Source organism: Diplotaxodon limnothrissa, linkage group LG6, assembly GCF_057381915.1.
Source record: "Diplotaxodon limnothrissa isolate DT_005_m linkage group LG6, D_limnothrissa_male_GT1.1, whole genome shotgun sequence".
Taxonomy (NCBI): domain Eukaryota; kingdom Metazoa; phylum Chordata; class Actinopteri; order Cichliformes; family Cichlidae; genus Diplotaxodon; species Diplotaxodon limnothrissa.
This window is the reverse complement of record NC_140601.1, coordinates 34,499,407-34,521,422: the sequence shown is the minus strand read 5'-3', so window position 1 is coordinate 34,521,422 and position 22,016 is coordinate 34,499,407. Positions and strand designations below refer to the sequence as shown.

The following is a 22,016-nucleotide window of genomic DNA, read 5'->3' as shown; positions in this document are numbered from 1 at the left end:
ATCTTTGTGAGGACCGAAATCTGCATTCTACTATACTTGTGAGAACCAACAGTCACTTGTGAGGACACACACCAAATTTGAAGGCCTTTTTGAGGCTCAAAATGTGGTTTTAGTGTCAGGGTTACAACTAGGTTATGGTTAGGTGTAGAGAAAGTTTGGGGCTGCTGGATCATCCAGACTCTCCTTTAAAGTTCCTGTTAAGCTTTTCTGCTCCTCTTCTCCTTCCTCCGACGGTCATCTTTGGCGTTGTACTGTAGTCGAGCCCTTCTGACTAATTGATCCATGTATTAAGCTATTGTGGAGATATTCAGCTTTTGAGCTAACAGAAAGAGTGGTATCTATTAAAATATCAGCTAAAAACATGATATTAAAATCAAAAAGGTAGACAGGTCCCACTAACCCTGTGTGGAGTGGATTTAGCCTCCACAGAACACTGAGTCTTTTAGTTTTTGTGCTTTATTTTGTGCTGTTAAATCAATTGTGAGGTCATTCACTTTTTAGTATTTATCAATATCCACACAATTTTCTGTTAGTTTTATAAGTAACACTTTATTTACACACTCTATAATATACATGCAGTCTCAGTGGAAGGGGAACCTGTCTAAACCATCCGATATCAATATAATATTTTTTTATATAATTATTTTAATATTTTGACTAAAAAAATAATTATAAACCTTATTTCTTACACTAATAGAACCTTGTTGTTGTTTTTTTGTTTGGTTTTTTTGTTTGGTTTTTTTAGGGTTAGGCATTTATTTTTAATGGTTAGGGTAAGGGGCTAAGGAGACCATTATGTCAATGAAGGTCCTCACTAAGATAGCTGAATGGGCTTGTGTGTGTGTTTGTGTGAGACATCATATAAAACAAGAGGAAACTCAACTTGTGTTGAGACTGTAAGTTATGTCAAATTGTACAATTACGTGTGCTGCTTCTCTGTGTTTTTATGCTCCTCTGGTTTCTAAAAAGAAAAACGAAAAAAAGAGAGAAGCATTCTGTGTAAACATTAATGTGTCAACATGTGGCTGCTGTTAAATAGACACATCTAATTATGCAAACTGGCAAAATCCAAACTCCTGCCTCACAGGAGCACTGACGCTATCGTAGTCGTTTGTCAAGTTGTCTGTTTTCCTGACTGTACAGTGTGATGTGACGAGGTTAAAGAGCTAATGTGCGGTGTTTAGCTTCTTCTTCTTCTTCTTCTTCTTCTTTTTTTTAAATATACCTGATAAATTAAAATGTCAGCTTGCCTCTGTTTAAATCTGGCATATGTGGTGTGGCTTACCCACTTTCACTTAGCAGTTAACTGTGAAAACACAAAGTCTTCAAATTTATTTATTTAGGATTTTTTTTTTATTTTTTTTATTTTTTATTTTTTTACAGGGATGCACCATTTTTATTGGCAGATATTGGCTTCAACTCCCATCAGTTTATTCAGCAAATAAGACGGCATTCAAAAACTGCAGCAACTGATGTTTGTTTGTTGTGCTCCATCAGTTTGGTGTCCATTTCTAGCTCAGAATGGGTCTCTCACATCCAGTCAGGTGCATGTGTCTGGACGACACTTAGAATACAATATTTTGTTTTCTGAAACTAATGATGGCTTCCTTCGCTTAGATTGACACGTCTGTTGACCCTCATATTTAGATTTCAAGAGAACAGCAACCAAATGCAAATGCAACAAAACCACTTCAGACCTCAATGAGGCTTCATTACGAAAGAACTGGCCTCACCTGGCCATAAAACTGTTCCTCGGTCGATAACAGTATTGGCCTGTTATTTTTGGCCATTTGATAAACAAAAGTATACTGTGTGTTTTAGTAACTCAAACCCCCACTTTAGATGAGTAACGGACTTGTAAGCAGTTTATCTCCTATGTCATATGAAAAAGGTTGAAGTCTTTTACATCTGATATTCAGATATTTGTATTTGTAGAGAATCCACGTCAACATTTGTTTTAAATTTTGTGTTGTTAATAAAAATATAAAGGACAGTAACTACAATGAGAGACAAACAAAAAAGAGAGTGAGAGGACTACAGAGTGTAGTAGCGATGCAGTAATACAGTCACTACAAAAAAAACAAAGCAAGATTTAATTAAATTCCACAAAGAACATCCAACTCCTCTCAGGCTTGTAGAACTGCAGCGACTTGTTCCTTTGATAAGTCCATAAAGTCCTCAAACCGCTTCACCTTACCGCAACAGGTTGTTGTTTCGAGTTTGTTAAAATGATTTCATTTGACTGTGCAATTATTTCAGAAGCAAAATGTGTTTCAGAAACCTAATCTTAACCCTAGCTGAGTCACCAGTGAAGTTAAACATTGTTATCTGCTTAAAATTTCACAATTGGTGCATTCTTGTGTTTTTATTTATTTAATTTTTTTAATCCGTTTCTAACCGAGAATGATGCAGCCGTCATGCAAGGCCTCCTGCTGACCTGTAGAGTTCTTATTTTTGTCTTCCACATTTAAACTTCTTGTGGCATTTCCAGTGAGAAACCATGTGCCACATCTCTAAACAAACAAAAGGTTAAACATTACACAAGTTTAATCCAGACTATCACTCAGCAGACACGGTCAGCTGACACCTCAGACCTCCTGTGATTGTCAAGACATGCTGACCTTATTTTCTGCCACCCCTGCAGGGGTCGAACCCTCGTCATAATGAAGCTTTTCATCACAAACCCTAAAACAACCACTCAGACTACATCTATAAATATTTTACAGAGACAGAAAAGGAGTGGTGGAGATGCGTCTGATAAAGCTCTTAACCATTTACCACTCTACTTATTCTCTCCTGCTTTAGTTAACTCAGCAGCCTACCAAGCCCTTCTTCAAAACCCACACTTCTTCCAGAAGATGCAAATCATTAACTCCTTATCTTGCTGCTTGGCCAATCGGTATGCAGGCATCCAGTGATTTTCCTGTGTAGTGAGTCACGCCACTGGACTCTAAAAGCCCTTTCACCCACCGCTGATCCTGATCGATAGGGGTAAATGAACCAAGGATTCCTTTGATCATTTTGTTTGGTGTTTGCATCAATAGTGATGTTTGTTTTTTGCGTCCCAGGTTCATACCCAGCCTGCATCAAATGTACAAATAAAAAAAAATCGTACAGAGTTCAGGTATCAGCACATTTAAATTAGTATTTATTTATTTTTTATTGTAGCAGTGTCCCCGTCAAATTTGACTCTTGATGCGAGCATTCAGCCAGGTTCACCATGGGATTTTTTTTTTTTTTTTTTTGTGTGTGTTTCTAAATCTTACACATGGAAACGCAGTATAAATAATGGTCCGTTTAAAGCCTTTGAAAAGTAGTGAGTTTGTGTGAATATGGTGTAACCTAATCAGAAAAGCCCTTGTAATAGGAAATTCTGTGTTTTGTAATATTTCTGTAAGGGATGTAATAAATTATTCGATGGCAGTACTTTCTATGGGAAACTACTTAAAATGTGACAGTCTTTGTTAGTATTTATCTTCCAATTTAAATTATTGTCTTTTTTTTCTCTCTCGCTCCTTTTTTTTTTTTTTTTGGCAATTTGTAGATAGTGACGATGACAAGGTATGGGTAATCACGAAATTAACTGTTTCATCATCGGTCCGATGCATTGTTTAATTTATTGATGTATATAGTGTACGTTTGTTGATAAACAGCTTACTTTATTTTGTATATGACCAATAAACATGTTTTAAAATGGAACTGTCTACGTGTTAGTCATTCATGAATCTTTAGTATTATTAGCATTTTTAAGCAAATATAGTGCATTTATTATATAAAAACAGTGCGTACAATGTCATCAATTATGTTGAATATTGTTGCATTATTCTGTTGCAATAACTGCATTGATTAGTGAAGACAGTTATGTACAGGGTTTAATGAGATCAAGCAAGCTTCCTAGGCAAAGCCTTTTGTAGTACTGAAAAAATACAGTATAATCAATTAAATTAAAGTTTATACAAAAAATAGTCCATATATGGAAATGCATAAATATATAAAAGCATTTATGACATGTGTAACTATTTGCTGTACAGCAAATGAAGCAAAAAAAGGAAGCAAAAAGTTTCATTTTTCACACTGTCTGTCTGTGTAAATGGGTCATGGTCGGGAATGGAATAATGAAGGAACAGCCCACACCTGGTCATGAAACTGCGCAACATTCAACTGTCCCATTACTTTTGAGCCTCTGTAAATGGATCACTGTACAAAAAATGTAAACTTTAGTATCTAAAATAGAGAACCTGTTAACCTTCATACACCCAAGCTGTGTACTTGATTACTTTAAGATTATTTTACACTAGAACCATAACAAATATTTATTCTTTACTTGTTCTTAAACCATTGAGCACCACTGATATACAGGAAAACTATTACACACACAAAATAACACTCAGTTAGTTTAACAGAACACACAGCTTTAATTATAGTCCATCCTTACACACTTGTTAATGCGATACTGCTGCTGCAGGTGTTTTTCTTTCAGTCTGCTGCTCTGCTGCCAGTAAACCAGTACCTGTGTCTGTTTGGTCACATGCTGCTGACACTGCTTCCCCCCCCCCAGGTGAACACCTGGATTGATATGGGTGAATTGCGGGGTTGATAACCACCTTCATGTTACAACTTAGCCTTATAGGTGCTGTTGGCTTAAGTAAAGCCAGATAAGGAAAACATAAACTTGCTTTTTGGGACAGGGCCCTGGAAGAACAACAACAAGCAAATTTAGATTTTTAAATTCTTTGGATTCTAATTTTAATCGTAAAAATATTTAACCAGTAAATAAATAAATAAATGCGAGCGTTGTATTCCCTTAATTCTCTTCCGTCTGACACCAAAGTATCTCCATACTTTTCTGCATGTTTTTCTTTGGTCAGTCAGGCCTGTAGGGGGCAGTATCACGTTAGTCTGAGTTCAGTGAAAAGTAATTTCTTCTCATTATTTTTTAAGTATTAAATCCACTTCTTATACTTTGTCCGACGTAACGTTGTAGCGGTTTTCTTCCTTTCCCGTGAAATGCTTTTGTGTTGTAAAGGGGGTGTTTGTTGAACCCTGGTGTGAATCCACTCCGGGTTTTCGGCGCTCTGTAACCGTCACTGTCGTTCTTTACCCGGTTGTTGCCCCGGAGGAGAGGCGGTAAAAATGTAAACATTGATTCCCCCCAGTGGACCTGACCAGACTGTCTTTTGTGTTGCTTATAAGAGGACCAACAGTATAGCTGTAGCGTCTACCTTTGCTGAGTTTAACCCAGTGTCTTCTTTTTTTTTTTTAAGTTTATGCGTCTACTTTTAAACGGTAACAAAAAGCAGCCAAAGCTAGCGTTATGTTAGCTAAGCTAGCTAGCAAACTAGCGTTAGCAAACAATAACTTGGTAGTAATTTTTTAGCCGTTAAACTGCCCAAAGTTACTCTCTACTGTGTTCCGATGAAGAGTAATGGAGGAATACGAAGAGTTTGTGCAGCATCTTCTTCCTCAGCTCAGGAGAAGAGAAGAGAAAGAGGAGGAAAACCACAGACCCTCATCTGCATCCTCTGTCATCCGCTTCTATGGACGATCCATCCTCCCTCCTCTGGTGCTGGATAAGTTTACGGCTGTCATCATGGTTGATCATTTTAGCAAAAGGCTGAACTTATTTTTTTTATAGATAGATGCACTCTTAGTTTGAAGGAAAATGACGCATATTAATTCAGTCACTGAGACATGCTGCCTATCTCCCTTTAATGTAAATTATAGGCATCCATTAATAATAATGATAAAACAGAAGCAGACTTGTTTGAAATGAAACAGTATTAATTCCAGATAACTCATGTCTGTTTTGTGATGACACAGCTCTCAGAGAAACAGAGAGAGGAGATGCGTCGACTCAGAGACGAAGCTGCTGCCCACACAGTTCAGTTCAGAGATGATCCCCGGATGGCCTACATCCAGACGATTCTGCACAGCGTTCAGGTAATTTAAGCTTTGTTTTGTTTGTAACCTATGCTGTTGGCTCCTTGTGTGAGAGCAGCTTCAGTTGAGAATGACAGAGTCCGGGCACAAAATACGGAAGGAATATTGTAATCTTTAGTTTTCTTTTATAGGGAGAGAGACGTCTAATGTATAATAGTACATCACCATCACAGTTTGCACATATGATTTGTGGACTCAAATGCAACAATACAGTTTAATATGACAGAAGTAAATCTATAGCGCTTTCAGGTGCTGTATGGCCAGCTGTGCCATTTAACGTGAGTAATTACATGAAATAATTAAAAAACAAATTCTGCTTGAATCTGGACTATCCACCTCCCAAGAGGGTGGTCACTTTATATAAATTTGTCCAATACAGATGGACTCAAATATTGCAATTAATCAAGTATTCTTTGGCTGATAGCCTGCGCCGATACAAATAAGGTTATGCATTTACCCAATGGACCATTGATGCAGTAAAACAGTTGCTTCAGCCATCATGAAATGTCACTATACTGGCTCACAGGGTGGGCAATTAATTGGAATTAATGTAAGTTTTGGCTTTGGCTCTTGGCAGTTGTGCAAAAACTATCATTTTTATATTCAAACACAAGACAAATCTCTTATTTGTTTTGTGTTTTAAATCAGTTGCACACCTTTCATTTAAATCTTTTTAAGCCCCTCCTTAAAAACCCAAATCACTCAAAGTTCAGCTTGAGTCAAGAACACAGAAAACATTTGAGAACCTTTTGGTAGCAAGGTCTGTCTGCTGCATTGCCCGTCTGTCACTGAGGGACTCCTACCTGGTTTGCTTTTAGTAGTGCATGACCGAGTTGAATATTAGGCTTTGCCTGTCCATCTCTCTTCCTGTTGATACTTTGCTGGTCTTCCAAGGAAGTCTGCTGCCACCTGGGCCGTTTTTAAGCTTCCATCTGCCAGTATGGACATTTTGCAGTGGAAGCTGTGGTATATATGTACATGGCCCTTGGCAGATGGACTTTATGGTCCAAAACACCCACTACTCTGGGCCTAGCTCTACCAGACAACACACTGTACTCCACGTTGTACACCCCGCTTTTTAATAATTTATTTATTTGTTTGTATGTTGAAATTATTTTTAAAGTTCCAGGGTAATCCCCTGTAAAAAGATGTATTGAAAGTTCATTATATGCATAAGTGTTGAAAATTAAAATTACCAACTAAAATAGCTGTAATTATGTTTTTTGGCATAATCAGCGTTTGGCATTGTTGTATTGAACAGGGAAAAGCACATTTTTTAAAATCTCATTGCATTATTTTTGTTTCTGCTCATGTTTTTCCAGCTGAGGAAGACACCAACACTCGAGGAGTTGCTTCAAGAGTCAGAAATTATCACACAATCTTCATATTTCCGTAAAACCACTGGTGGACTGGTGTGTCCGGATGATTTTTTTGCGGGAAGCAGTGATAATGTTTCGCTCCCAGCTGCAGCGAAAGGAAAAGTTGGTGTTTGTCTTCCTCCACTGACATCGACGACATATAGTTCCTTTTTCGCCTCTAACGTGACACCTCAGGAAAATTACCAGGAAGGATGCCTTACTGACCAAGTTAACAGCCAACAAGGATCACAGCCAAATTTTTTACATAGTGCAAGCTGCCAGTCGCTCTCCTCAGGTTATGTCACCAACGAGAATGTAGAAAACTGTACTGCTATCCCTGAAAGGATTAATGCAGAAAACGAGAGCAATGTCTCCGACTACTCAGAAGGATTTTATAACACAGTGGGCTTTTTTCTTCACAACACCTCAAATACAATCGCCAAGATGCCAGATATTATCAGCCACCCTCCCATAGATGGAGAGGAATTAGAGAGGAGTGGGCGGGAGTCATCTTTTTGTGATAACTTAACAGAGTTGAGAGAAATTTGTTGCACGTCATTTGAGGAGGATTCACTCTTGTGTAATCCTTTACCAACAGAAAAATCTAAAAATGGTCAACTGGACAGTGTGATGCGTGATGATAACGATCCCTTTAGTTCAGTGCATGACCCTGACAAAGATGCACATTTAGACAAAAATGAGGACTCAGTTGCTTTTTTGGAAAAAAGCAGCTTTTCAGATAATCCAACACACACACAAAGCACTCGTCACCGTCTTACAACAGAACTGTGTGTTCAGCGTAGTCCCAGAGAGACTGAACTAGAGGACAACCAGGTAGATGAAGCAGACTCAAAGCTGTCTGAGGAGCCTTATCGTCTGAGCCTCCAGGCCTTGCTGAAGAAATCTCAGGAGTATCGACGGCGCCAGCGGATGCTTAGGAACCAAGCCAAAAACACTAAAATCCAAGAGAGAACCCAAGAACAGCCAAGAGCAAAGGCAGAGGAGCAGAGCAGCTCTGATAAGGAGAATGATGAGATCCCTTACAAGGACACTGTGACTGCAGAGGGGAAGAAGACTAAAGACAAGAGAAGTACTTTTATCTCGTCAGTGGAAACTTCGTTAAAGAAATCCTATGAGAATGAGCGGATGATTGAAAGTGAACTCTCTGGGAAAAATATGACACATTTAACAGGAGATGGAGATAATAAGGAAATGACTAGTGTTGATGAAGAAACAATCATCATAAGTAATAGGCTGAACAGTTCACAGGAGGTCTTAATAAAGCCAAAACAATTCAGTGCCTTCATCCAGCAACAGCCATTAGAAACTTCCCTTGTTAAAGATCCTCCAGCTTTTTTTAAAGGAGCAGGGAAATATCGCACAATCCCAGCCCCTAGCTTCTGCAGGAGCCCTGTTCACTACAAAAGAAAAAGTGGACAAAAGGTTGATGTGGAGGAGACCTCAAAGGGGAAACTTGAGGTTGGTACTGGTTTGAAAGACCATCACAATTCTGAAGAAGTTAATCCAGGTCATCAAAACAGTCCTATAGTGGGTCCTCCCGGAGTGAATCTCACAGTTGAAGGGGAAGTAACAAGCATTTTAACTGAGAGTTCACAGCACATGGATCAGTTGGAGTCAGACCTGTCCAGTCTTAAGGTTCTGATCACAGATCTTGAGTCAACGGTGAAAGAAAACTTGAAAGAAGACAGTCACAGCCAAGCTGAGAGCAGCCTGCAAAGTGAGTTAAGTTTTAAGGGTATGACAAATGAGCAAATAAAAAGTGATTATTGGGAGGACAAGCAGAGAGCTCATGGTGATAATAGCAGTGATGCAGAGTACAGGAAGTGGTCGAGCAGACAGTTATATAACAATTACAGAAACATGCATGGAGACTTAGTTCCGGAAGCGACTGTCAGTGACACAGATGATGTTCCCCTCACAGTTAAGGAGAACGGGGATGAGCTCTGTGATTTTAGCGAGCGCAAATTGATCAAAACCTTATCTGCAGAGAGAGAAAGTTGGAAAAAAGTGAGCAGAGAAGCACTAACCGGGAGTTCTGCACAGCCTGGAGATTGCGGAAAGCAGCAGCCACCTGGTAAATGCATCCTTTCTGTGGCTCAGCAGATGCGCATTCCCGATGTTTTCCGAAATGTTCCATCTGATCCTCCTTTTCGGAGTTACATCTCAGTGCCTTCAGATAACACTAAACACCTTGTTGAAAGAAGGAAAGAATTGGCCCTAGAAGGTCACAACTCCACCCACTCACCATCTCTAAATCAGTCATATGATGTGGACACACCGTCTGGCCTGTGGTTCACTGAAAGATCAGGGTCACAAGGTCATCCTGAGCAAGAAAAGCATCTGACCCCACAGAGTGGCAGTGACGGTCAGGGAGGGGTGTCCAAGGTCAAACGGAGACTGCTAATGCACACGATGGAGGAGACACTGGAAGGGAGTGCCAATACCAGTGGGGGAGTGGACTCTGTCAGACCCAACTCCAGCACACCCAGAGGTAAGACGAGAAGAGGAAGTGTTGTTTAAATAACCATGTTAGTTATTAGATATTTATTCTCAGTGACATACAGAGCCAAGAGTAGAACAAACTGCCTGAAACACAGTGTTTAGAACAGTTTGAGGCCTGACAGTTTATACATGCACCAAAAATAGCCGACGTCTTTGTGTTGTTTTGTCTTGAGTTGGAGACTCTTGATGTTTAATACAGGAGGGGATAGTGCATCACGTGGAAATGATGAGGTGTTGTGTAAAAAAAACTCTTTGATCGAGTGGTGACACCTTTCTTTCCATCGTGCCTCGGGTGCCTCAACACTATAAATGGTTAGGTGTGCTGGTAATGTTACAGCTCACCCAGACACTGACAGACACCTCGCCCATAATGATGTCTTTAGATTTTGGTTTAAGTGTAATATATGACAGAAAATAAAGGTAAAGAAAAAAGATAGCAGCTCTTCTTTAATCTTTGTGCCACAAAAAGGGGAAAAGGAGAAAATATTTAGACTCAACCCCAGACTCTACATCATTAGAAAGCTAATTTTTCAAATCTTATAAAGTATAGTAACAGTTGTGCAAATGACCTGTAGGCAAATGTAGTGGGCCAACAGTGAATTTCATATGTGACCACATGTTGTGTTTCCTGTCTGTAGCTGCAGGGCAGTGGTGTGAAGGTCTCGGCAGTCAGAGGGATAAGCGAGAGCAGCTGAAAGAGATACACGCTGCTCAGGTCAGAGCGCTGCAAGAGGAGCACAGGAGACAGCAGGAGGAGCTACTACAGGTGAGACTTATTTTATTATTTATTGTATTGTACTATACATATTACTGCTATTTTGTTATTGGATTCATATATTTCCTTTAGATGATAGATCTGAAACATTTTTTTAAAAGTGTGGAAATAGACAAATGTGAAGCAAAGAAAAAGAGTGGCAGAAGGTTTATTTGAGAGTCCAGCTATGTACAAATTACTCTGTATATTTCAGGTATTTTCTTCCCAAACTCGTTTGTTTAATACTTGCTGCACCTCTGATGGTTTGTTGCCAATTTGGATCAAAATCTCCTGATAAAGTTTTAACTAATGGTACAGTGTAAGCACACATAACCCAAAGACTTTAGACTGATGTAAACACCCATTTTTCTGCTCTGTATGATGTCACTAAGAGTGGATATCCCTAATAGGGTAACCTCCTATTCAAACCTTTTGAGAATGAGGGGCAGCCAATCAGAAGAAAGTTGGCTTAAGTCATCTTGGTGGAGAGAGAGGATGCTCTGAGGGGCTACCCCATGGCCCAGTATAAAACAAATAAGGATTATTTTGAATTGTGACTCATACAAAAGTATTTTAGCAGAGTCCAAGAATAAATCTATAGAACTGACAATGAGAATAATCGGGCACTTTAATAACGATGATAATTATTTGCATATGTTTAGTTGGTAATACCAGCTCATCGTTATCGTCTTAGTGAGGAGTGTTTGATGTACAGAAAAAAAATATCAAATTAACCAATAGTGCTAAAAAAGTAATGTTTTTAGATCTCAGGAAGTGCTATGGTTAGAAAAAGTTTAGGGACCACTGCTGCAGCTAATGGATTTAATCAGAACAGCTTTAAAATATCATGCATACAGAGCTGACATCAAACATGTCGCCCAAGGTGTTTGCAGTTAAATAAAAAGAGTGTTTATACTTTATTTATTTTTTTATGGTAATTTCACTCTACATCTCACTGAGATTTATTTATTCACAAAAGATCTCAGAATATTAAGTGCTAGATGATATCGATGATAATTACTTACAGTAAGTCACACAATAACAAACCAAAAATGCTAATAAAAAATAAAGAATGATAACAAAGAATTGAATTAAATGGGGAAAAAAATACAGGTGTAGGCTTATTACACCTGTCCTGTTTATTTATTAATTATTATTAATAATTTGTTCAATATGAGTTGTAAGTTGGATAGCTTGATGTAAAATAGATTGAAATAGATTGAAGACTTGAAATGTTATCCAGAAACTGCTGTATGCGCAGAAATATTGCATTTTATATGCTGAAAAACATTTTTATACTTTTCTTTAGTCTGTTGCTAAAAATATTCACATGCACAAAGAAAGTTGAGAAGAAATACAGCATTTACTCATATCTGAGTGGCATCTATTAATATTTTAGCAGTTCTTTTAGCTTCTTTTTTTTTACACAGAGTATTCAATCATGAGTTTAAATAAATAGGCCACAGATTAGAAAAGGAATTTAGACAGTTTGCTTCTGTTAATAGATTTCTTCAACAATGATAGAGAAGCGGTATAGAGCACTGTCAGGGTCATTCTGTCATTGTTTTATTTGATGCAATCTAAAGCTGTTTGTCAAGTTACATCAAGAAAATGGAAAAAATAATCTGAAATTATATATTCCTGAGACCCCCGAACAAGTGATCATTTATTCTAAGTCTAAATATGGTAAAAACGCAGTCAGTGATATTACCTCCCTCCCATTGGTCTGCTTCTTGCATTAGATTGCATCACGTATTGCTGTACAGATCTAGCACTGCGTAATTCCAGTACAGCAACCATAATTCACTCCGCCAAGGTTTCCGACTTCACCCAAAGTCACCTATGAGAAATAAAAACTGAGCTCCAGTTTTAATCTTTTAAAGACGAGGAAAACAGGTGTTGTGAGTTTCTAGCCAATTTACTGAGCGGTAATACAATACTGACCCTAAATGTTTCTTTGAAACTAGAAGCAGGCATTTGAAAAAGACTTTGGCATTGTTCCACATGTGACCATGTGCACACAAACGCACACACACACACACTGTCACCCTACCTGTTAGAGTGAGCTTTTGGAGACCCAGGTCGTGGGCTGACTACAGACGTTTGCTCATTACAAGAGACCTTCAGACTCTCCCCAGTAAAAAAAAAAAAAAAAAAGGGTTTCTACCATAAATGTTTCATTACATCCCTAAGAGGCGAGCTGGCACGGTCGCCTCTTTCTGTGTGTGTGTGTGTGTGTGTGTGTGTGTGTGTGTGTGTGTGTGTGTGTGTGTGTGCATGCAAGACTTCAAGGACGCCTGCTGTTCTCTGGCAACCGGTTCCTGTTTCTTCAGCTTGTGTCTGTGTTTGTTCTTGGCCCGTGTCCTTGCCCTGTTAATCACAGGCTCTGTTTAATTTATGTATCCTTAACAACAATATAATTAACATAAGCTGTTTCATAAAAAGACTTCTTTTTGACTCCCCTCCGTCCTTCCATCATCTGCGCTGTGATGAGAGCGAGCTGTCTGCTGGACTCTCTGGTAGTGGGTGGAGGGGATCGAGGGAATTGACACAGAAAAGGAAAGGATAATTTGTTTAATTCATGAGCGTCTGTGGTTAAGTGCCAGATCGTCCCGCTGAGTGCCACCGCTAATGGTCCCTTTGCCTTCTCCTCCCTCCTTTTTTTTTTTTTACCTCCTCTCTCCTCTGATCCCACTTTTTGTTTTGTTTTATACCTCCACCAACATTGTTTTTACTCTCTGGCTGTATTAATTTCCTCCATCTCTCTCGTCTCATCATCCTGGTCATCCCTCTGCTCTGCTGCTCATCTCATCCCTCTTACCTCTGTGCCCCATCTCTCCCCCTTCTGTCTCTTCGTCTCTACCCTCAATTAATTTCTTTCTCCTGCCTCATTTGCTGTCCTTTCCAATTCAATATTTTCCAACCTTGCCTGCTCCCAAATGTGCACTCACATACACATGAACTTTTCCTCTTATTCCGTATGTGTCTCTCTGTCTCTCAGGCGCTGGCAGTCCGTTATCGTCTCCTTCAGAGCGTGTCCTTCCCCTGCTCCATGTCAGGCTCACGTCTTGGGGACACGTTGACCTTTTCTACCCTCTCTCAGGTATTACCATAATATTTGTCCACTCATGTGGGTGATGCAGAAAGCTTGCCCTGCTCACCCTTTTATCTGAAGGATTTTTAGTCATCACCAGTTGGCTGACACGCTCATGTAAAACACACTCCACCCCCCACATGTCTTAATCCTCATCAGCATCCCTTTTTATCTGTTATTGTGCTTTTATACGTCTCCCCACACAGCAGTTCAGCTTCAGTAGAAGTACATTTGTTCAACAAACATGTCTTTTTAATGCAACCGCTCTTGAATCAACAAGTGAGTGATGGCACATCAGCTGCTTATTATTCTGCTTATTATTCTCTATTATAATGATGAGCCACGAGTCCACTTGCGTTGATGCACTAAACAGATGCCAACCAAAAGACCTTGAGAAGCTGCGTGGGAAATTAATTGGTTGTCACTGATGGAATTAGCATTCTCCTCTCTCCTCCCCTCTGGTTCTCATTATTCACCCCTCTCTCATCACTCGTTTTCCCTTCTTTCTCCTCTTCCTCAGCCTTCCAGCTCGCAGCACTACCGCCCCCTGCTGGCAGCGGCTGTGAAGGGTTTTCTAACTCGCAGGTTGCTGAGGACGGAGAGAGTGACACAGCTGGTGCGCACCGTCAGGGTGAGTGGAGACAGCAGCGACACGTCTGTTTCTTGCAGCACATGCTCTTATTGTCATTAAATGAGCTCTGCTTGTGTGCAGATGTGTACAGCTGTGCCTAATTTAATTTATTAGGATACCCTTTAGCTACAGCCATGCAGCTGCGATCCTTCCTGGAGTCCTTGACAGTGCAGCATACAGTCTAAAACAGAGACTTCCTCAATCAGGGGTCGCGTTAAACAAATATTTTCCATCACTTATGAGGTTTTTGCGTTCGTTTGTTTTTTAATAGTGACAGATGAATCTGATCATCTGGACAGGCTAAAACACTGGTAGTGGGTTAAGCATAAGATTAACCAACACACATGAACACAGTGTTGCTGGCAACATCTTGTCTTTTATACCATAACAAAACGCAACCACCAGAAGTCCAGTCACAGCCACTGGATGCCTTTGAAAAGTGTGAATGTTGCAGTGAAGTCTTCAATGTCTTACATTTGTTTGTAAAAACAACCCTCAAATGGACTGAGGGATTATTATACCATCCATGTTTGATATTTGAATAGAAGAAAAAAAAATTATCAGCAGCTGAAGCAACTGTGTTCTTAATTTTGGTGAAATTTAAATTTTTACTAAATAACATGTAAACCAGCAGGTGCTGGCAGCGTTTTTTGTTTTTGTTTTTTGTACTTTAATTTAATCGTAAATCCATGAATATTTTAAATATCTATTTGACAGATTTCACCATTCAGTTTGTCTCTGTGTAAACATAATATTCATGATAAATATAACTAAATAATAGCGCAATCTTTGCTGTGTGTGTGCTTTTGCTCATTTAGGACACACAGCAGTTCCTGCAGGCCCTCCGGCAGCAGAGCACTCAGCTCTGCAACAAACAGGACCTCTTACTGGAGGAGAGAGTCACACTGCAGGTATAAATGTTGTAAACACATCTGTTAACCTCTCTGCTCTCCTGCACACCGTCAACTCAACAATTACTCGCTCCATTAGCAGTTACCACAACAGTTACTGTGACTGCACGCATTCATTGAAGCCATCGTCTGCTCTGTAATTGTTTGCTCCTCCAGCTGCGCGCTGCACTTTATGAGGTCTACGACATATTCTTCAACCTGTCAGCCAGAGAGCGAATGCAGCTGATCAGCTGGGACAGAGAGCTCGCCAAGGAGAGAGAGCTCAGACGACAGGTAACCTTTTCAGGAGATCATAAGCTGTGTTTACACATGTGGTCAGTAGTCAGGTTTTCTTCTGGTTCTCCAGTCAAGTGACTGTAAAGTGACCCTGGAGTATTTTAATGGCAGTCTTAATAAGAAAATTCACATTCTCTAAGTACTGTGGAAAAGTGCTTCAGTGCTTCCTTTATTACCACCTGTATTACTTCCTTTTGCAGAGGCTACACAGAATCTTTTGTAAGAGGAAAAGAGATAATGCACTCCCACAATTCACAGAAACACCAAAGAAACAGTCAGCATGACTGAGAAGTGATGCAGGTCATTTAAATGTTAATGAACAGTATGTTTTCCATTTTGTGGCATAACCTTTATTATGGTTGAACCTCTAAACTAAAAGGTGAACTCTGAATATACTACATTGCAATAGTAAAACTGAATGATATGATGTTGTTACATTGTTTGACAGACTTCGTGTGTGTGTGTGTGTGTGTGTGTGTGTGTGTGTGTGTGTGTGTGTGTGTGTGTGTGTGTGTGTGTGTGTGTGTGTATTTATATATGTGCACAAAATCATGAATTCATTTTAGTGCAGTCAGAGAAAGCTTTTAACAAAATGAACACTGGATCATCTCTCCAGCAGGAAGAGAAAATATGAGTGGATGGGATGAGCAGCTAATCATATTTCACTTTATGTTCTCTATTCCTTTGACTTAACCAAAGTGTCCTTCATAACAGGTGATTAACCTTATGTTTAACTCCTGACATGCACAGGATATGCATATAGTTAGCTGTAACTTGTTACAATACAATACTACCCATGTTCCGGTGTACCACACCTGAAGACTCATTAATTCATAAGACTGTGTGTTCATGTGACAGCAAGTCAAAAGGTTAAAGTAAGAAAGACTCATACTGTTTTGTTTTTGTTTTTTCCTCACTTTCACTATAAAATTAGGGCTCATGAGGATGTAAGAGTACACCAGCTGGGTCAAAAGACACATCACACAAATGCAGTTGTGGTTAGAAGTTTGTATACACTCACTGTCGGCATGAATGTCACAGAAATTTTGGTCTTTGTTTATTTTTAACTTCATTTTTCAGGGTGGAGTGGTACATCGTACAGCATATACATCACACATCTTTAATGACTTTTAAAAAGTCCAAAGATTTAATTTATTTTGGGTTTTCTGCAACCCACACAGAGTCAAGTATACATACAAGCTCAAATATATCCATGCACCCCCACTAATAGTTGGTTAAATTTCTTGCAGCAAGTTCGACCTTGGCCAGATCCTTTTTGTAGCCATTAACGAGCTTCTGGCACAGTTCTGGCTGGATATTTGGCCACTCTAGACCCAACTGTATGGAGCCCCAGAGCATGATGATGCCACCACCATGCTTGACAGCTGGGCTAGTGTTCTTACATTTGAAAGTCTCCCCTTTTTCCTCCAAACATACCTCTTGTCATGTTGGGCACAGGACTGAACCTCTGCCTCATCTAACCAGGAAACTGTTCCCCAGAAGGCAGTCGGCTTGTCCATGTGGTTAGCTGCATATTTCAGTGAAGCTGGAGGTGTCAGTTTTGGGTCAAAGACTTCTTTCTCTGCACCCTTTCAGTCCATTTTGAGTTTCAACTCATTTCACGGTGGATACTGATGCTGATGTTCCAGCAGTTTCCAGTTCATGGCAGTTTTGAGCCTTGGTGGTCCCTGTGTTGTTCCTGAACATCCAAACCAATTTCCTCTCATCTGAGCGTGACAGTTTGGGTCTTCTTTCAGACCCTGGCAAAGTGGTGACTAGGGCAGGGCAATATGGCCAAAAATATTTATCACAATATATATTTGAAAATGTGCGATAACGATATAACTGAGGATATAATTGACACAAGACAAAATACTTTACAACTCCACAACTTTATTAGTGCAAAAAAAACCCATCAATGTATTTTCACTTAAACAAGCAGCTGTTTTTTATGTGCATTAAAGTTATATAAAAATTTAACAGTGCAAATGCAAATTCCTTGCTGACAGTTTAACCAAAAGGCATTTCCAATGGAAATTGGCCAACATATCCTCAGCATAACCATGTATAATATCCACAAAACTTAAAAAGAGGTTATACACACACAATACGGTAATATTATGTTGAAGCACAGTACGTATTACTCCGCGAGGCTCCCGACTACGGTAGCCGTAATGCTCTGACATCAAGCAGTGCGGCTTTGTAGCTTCCGAAAGTCGTACTAAAACATTTTTTGACAAATTTCTGAGCACCGTGTACCACATAAAATCAGTTCGAAGTCAGTAAGCACAACCAGAATTCATACATAAGGCACACAGGATTATAAGGGGCACTGTCAATTTTTCAGAAAATCAAAGGATTGATTTTAAGTGTGCCGTATTTTCCGAAAAACACGGTAATAACGACGGCCCGCTAGCATGCTCTACCAAAAAATGTGCTCTGGTGTGTATCTGACAGAAGAAAGCCAAACCAGTTCCACACCACTGAAGTTGCATTTTTACAAACCAATTCTGGTTCATCCGTTTCATTCAACGATCTGCTTTCGCCCTTCTCATTCTCTGTCGCCGCTATGCTTTTTCCGCCATGTGCGTATGGGGGGAGGGAAGGCACTGTGCATGCGTATTTTACCCATATTATATCATGATATTTCATTTTCTTATCGTTGCCCAACATTATAACTGTATTACCATGAATGTTATGATATGGCCCAGCCCTAGTGGTGACACATAAAAATAATGTGAACTTTGATACAGTTGTTTGAACTGGTGATGTTGGAATCTCTTTAGAAATGACTCCAAGAGACCTTCCTAACTCTGGTAAATCCACAATTCTCCTTCTTAGATCTTCACTGAGTTCCTTGGACTTTCACATTGTTCTAATTATTGATCAATCCGTTGAGTGCCATCAAACAAGTTCTTCTAATGCTGGCAAAGAGAAACTATCAGCTCTAGTTTGTGATCTGAGTTTCTAGGCTGAGAAGCAGAAATTCTAATATTCCATCAACAGTGTATAAATTTGCTTTTGATACTGGTGGCATACATGCCAACCCTCCCGATTTTTCTGGGAGAATCCCGAATTTCAGTGCCCCTCCCAAAAATCTCCCGGAGCCACCATTCTCCCGATTTTCCACCCGGACAACAAAATTGAAAAACCCCAGATTGGGCCGGTCAATTCCAGTTTCCAACAATGGCTTCTACTACTGCAGCTACTTAGTTTTAATATTACTCTTATTACTCATTCTGGGTCGCAAAATAAACTTTTCGAAAATTTACGCCAGCGTCCGGTTATATTTTAGATAACAAGGAGCAGACAGCAGAGTTTCACTCCACCGAGAGAGCTCGTGACGTAATTCTGAAGGCTAGACTGTCCAATTTCACAGTCGCTCATTTCCGGTCTAGCCGGCTTTCTGTAGTGCGCGAAGGCCGGGTCCTCAGGTGGACGCAGCCTCTGAATTTGGACAGCCCCGCTGTTTCCGGCTGGACAGTATTAACAGTGACATTTAACTTATTTTATCCAATAAATAAACATTGTAAAATTCTAATTTTCTGTATATATATGTATATGTATACCACTCCCCCACCCAACATCCCTTTTGAATGTCTCCCTAATTCTGAGGTCTCAAGGTTGGCAAGTATGACTGGTGGCTGCTGCAGAGACTATGTTCTAAATATTGTGCATTTTTACGTGTGCGTGCGTGCGTGCGTGCGTGCGTGCTTGTGTGTTTAGGGTTCACAGACTGGCCGCCCCAGAGGAAAGAGCTTTCTGTCAGCTGCAACGCAGAAGTCGCTGGAGAGGAAAAGAGGAATGATGTGAGTTTTTCCTGCATCGTTGCTGTTTTTCTGTTTTCTTCACAAACCAAACCCAGTCATTACAAGTAACATAAGAACCACTGGAGTGGCTTTTTATTGCAAGGTAAAAATGCAGCAGTTCCTTTAATTTTGTGATGAATTGGTGGCTGTAGCTCAGGTGGCAGAGCAGGTCAGCCACTAATCAGAAGGTCGGTGGTTCGATCCCAGGCTGCATCCTGGCTGCATGCCAAATATCCTTGGGCAAGATACTAACCCCGTGTTTGCCTACTGGTGGTGGTCAGAGGGCCCGGTGGCGCCTGTGTCCGGCAGCCTCGCCTCTGTCAGTGCGCCCCAGGGCAGCTGTGGCTACAATGTAGCTTGCTATCGCCAGTGTGTGAATGTGTGTGTGAATGGGTGGATGACTGAATGTAGTGTAAAGCGCTTTGGGGTCCTATGGACTAGAAAAGCGCTATACAAATGCAGGCCATTTACCATTTACCATGAATTGAAAATCCTGCACCACAGAAAGAAAAAACTTTCTTCTTCATTTCTTTGTCAGCTCTAAAACTTGTCTTTGTTTCAGGATCCAAAGAAAGGCTGCAGGAAGGCACCGCGGGGTTATGACGAGGACAGCACAAAAGTCTGGATTCTCTGCTGAGCCCCTGCCAGAAACCAAACGAGGACATTTCAGAGCAAATCCTCAGAGGGTCCCCAAGAGCGCTTCCTCCTCTAGACCCCAATGACACCTTCCTAATTGGCCCCAGTGAGAACTCCTAACGAGCCCTCTAGTGATTACATGAATAGAGTATTACTAATCATTTGAGAGTTTCCAAATCCAAAAACCAAATTTGATTCAAATGGATGACTAATGCATATCATTGTATTTCATCTCGGGGGCTTTGAGAACATTTTTGACACCATGGTGTCTACAGAGGAGCGGCTATGTCACGTCTGCTTCCGGCATTTTTTAATTTATTTATTTATTTAATTTTTTTTGCCATCTTCAGATTATTCATGTTGAAGATATTTGTGCGAAAATGTTGAGTTGACAGAAAAAATCGTTTGGCAGCAACTTTAAAGGGTTGTTCACAGCACCTGAAAGATTTATAGACTCGCAGCAGACGTTCTGACAGCTACAGTGAACAGTATTGATCATCTCTCTGTTCCTTTGGGTACTAGAGGAAGACAGCAGTTCATAAATTTGGGGTCAAATATTAGATTTGTGTTGGGAACAAATACTCTTTAGTAGGTTGTGCATTGTAGTCTTCAGATAGGCAATCGCTTTGTTTAAAGGTGACCAATTGTGCTTATTTCCAGCCTAATATTTTTATTCATGAACTCCACTAGAGTGGCTTTGCATGATTCACAGGTAGCAGATATCCTTATTTGTCTTTTGCTGAGGCTTGGTGCAGCTCCTCAGTCCATCCATTGTCTGAAATAAGATACTTTAGCTCCTCTTTTGTTAACTTTGTGACCACTTTGACTGAAATTTCAGGACCACAGATCCTGAAACATATTCTTAAAGTGTGACTGCTGTCACATGCCTTAAAGTTGGCGATCTAATAGATACACAGCAGCTTGTTTCACGTTTGCTGACATTGGCAGCTCTTTTCCTGCATAAGCTTTATAAACATCTATGAAACAGAATAAAATATACTTCAATCTTACTCTCAGATTTGAAACATAGCTTGGAGTTTTGTTCTGCTTATTTCCAGTTCCTTTTTTTGTTGTTTGACTCTACCAGCATGGCTTTGCATGATTAACAGTTAAAGGTTTTCCTTATTATCTGATACTACATCTTGGCGTAGCACCTCGCTCTCGTTCACTAGCTAAAATGAGCTGTTTTAGTCAACTTTCTCCTGATTGGCTGCCCCTCATAAAACAGGTTTCAAGCAGAAAGTGGGTGGGGCTTCTGTGAGAAGACCATATTAGGGATATTACCATTCTTTTAAAGCCAAGCGTAGATAAAACAGTTAGAGCAGTGTGAAGCCTTAACTTTTGTCTGTGCCAAAGTATTTATGACAGAAAACGAGAAAAATTATAATAGATCCACTTGATGATGTTAGGAAGTAAACATGTGGTAGATAAGCTTTTTCAGAGCAGACACTTTGGAAAAGCACCCTTGTATGTGCTGTGCTATATGGCTCAGTGTTACATTTAATGGGAAATAAGCATTGCTTGTGTTTTTCCTGCTGCTGTTATAAATCTTTGTCTTTTGTGGAAAAAACAGTATTTCCCCTTTTCCACAAAGACAATGCTGGTGCCCAGTGTAGTGCAGACTAGTCCCAAGTGACAAAAGCTGAGGCCAGCACTACGCTTCAGAGATCCCAGGCACGGTGTTTTAGGCCCTCAGGTCAGTGACCATGAGAAGGACTATCACAACAACCAGCAGGCAGTCGTCAGATTCTCTCTGTCATCATTTTTCTTCCCACAGTATTTCTTAACTTCTCGCAACTCAGCATAATCGCCACTAAAACCAGTTGAGAGGTGGGCCGGTTCTCTGGAAGGTCTCTGTGTGGGTGGAAAAGAGGTGCATTAGGACACCCAGCTGAAACACACCTGTTCGTTCATCCCCTTTGTGATTCGCCACCTCTTGTATTCACACATATTAAACCCTGCTTGTGTGATATGAGTAGTATTTTGTTCGTCTTCATATCAATGGCTGATACTTGAAGTGTTACTCTTCGTGTTGCCTTAAATATTTGTAGCTAAAACCTTTTGCAAATTTTGTATTGTTGTGG

General features: G+C 40.0%; 1 protein-coding gene across 1 annotated transcript; it reads left to right on the top strand.

Annotated features, from left to right (window-relative positions):
• Window positions 1-5,056: 5,056 nt before the first annotated feature.
• Window positions 5,057-22,010, top strand: cp110 (centriolar coiled-coil protein 110). Its single transcript, XM_085356278.1, has 10 exons — window positions 5,057-5,563; window positions 5,821-5,940; window positions 7,263-9,810; window positions 10,460-10,587; window positions 13,577-13,678; window positions 14,190-14,300; window positions 15,119-15,211; window positions 15,368-15,484; window positions 19,214-19,296; window positions 19,859-22,010. The coding sequence occupies exons 1-10, from the start codon at window positions 5,426-5,428 to the stop codon at window positions 20,016-20,018; spliced, it is 3,600 nt and encodes a 1,199-aa protein (XP_085212404.1). The 5' UTR covers window positions 5,057-5,425; the 3' UTR covers window positions 20,019-22,010.
• The last annotated feature ends 6 nt before the right edge of the window (window positions 22,011-22,016 follow it).

Bases quoted from the DNA above. Each gene is read 5' to 3' on its own strand.
- cp110 (XM_085356278.1), top strand. From the start codon at position 5,426: ATGGAGGAATACGAAGAGTTTGTGCAGCATCTTCTTCCTCAGCTCAGG. The intron at 14,301-15,118 runs GTGAGTGGAGAC...TTGCTCATTTAG, and splicing joins AGCTGGTGCGCACCGTCAGG to GACACACAGCAGTTCCTGCA. The intron at 15,212-15,367 runs GTATAAATGTTG...TTGCTCCTCCAG, and splicing joins AGGAGAGAGTCACACTGCAG to CTGCGCGCTGCACTTTATGA.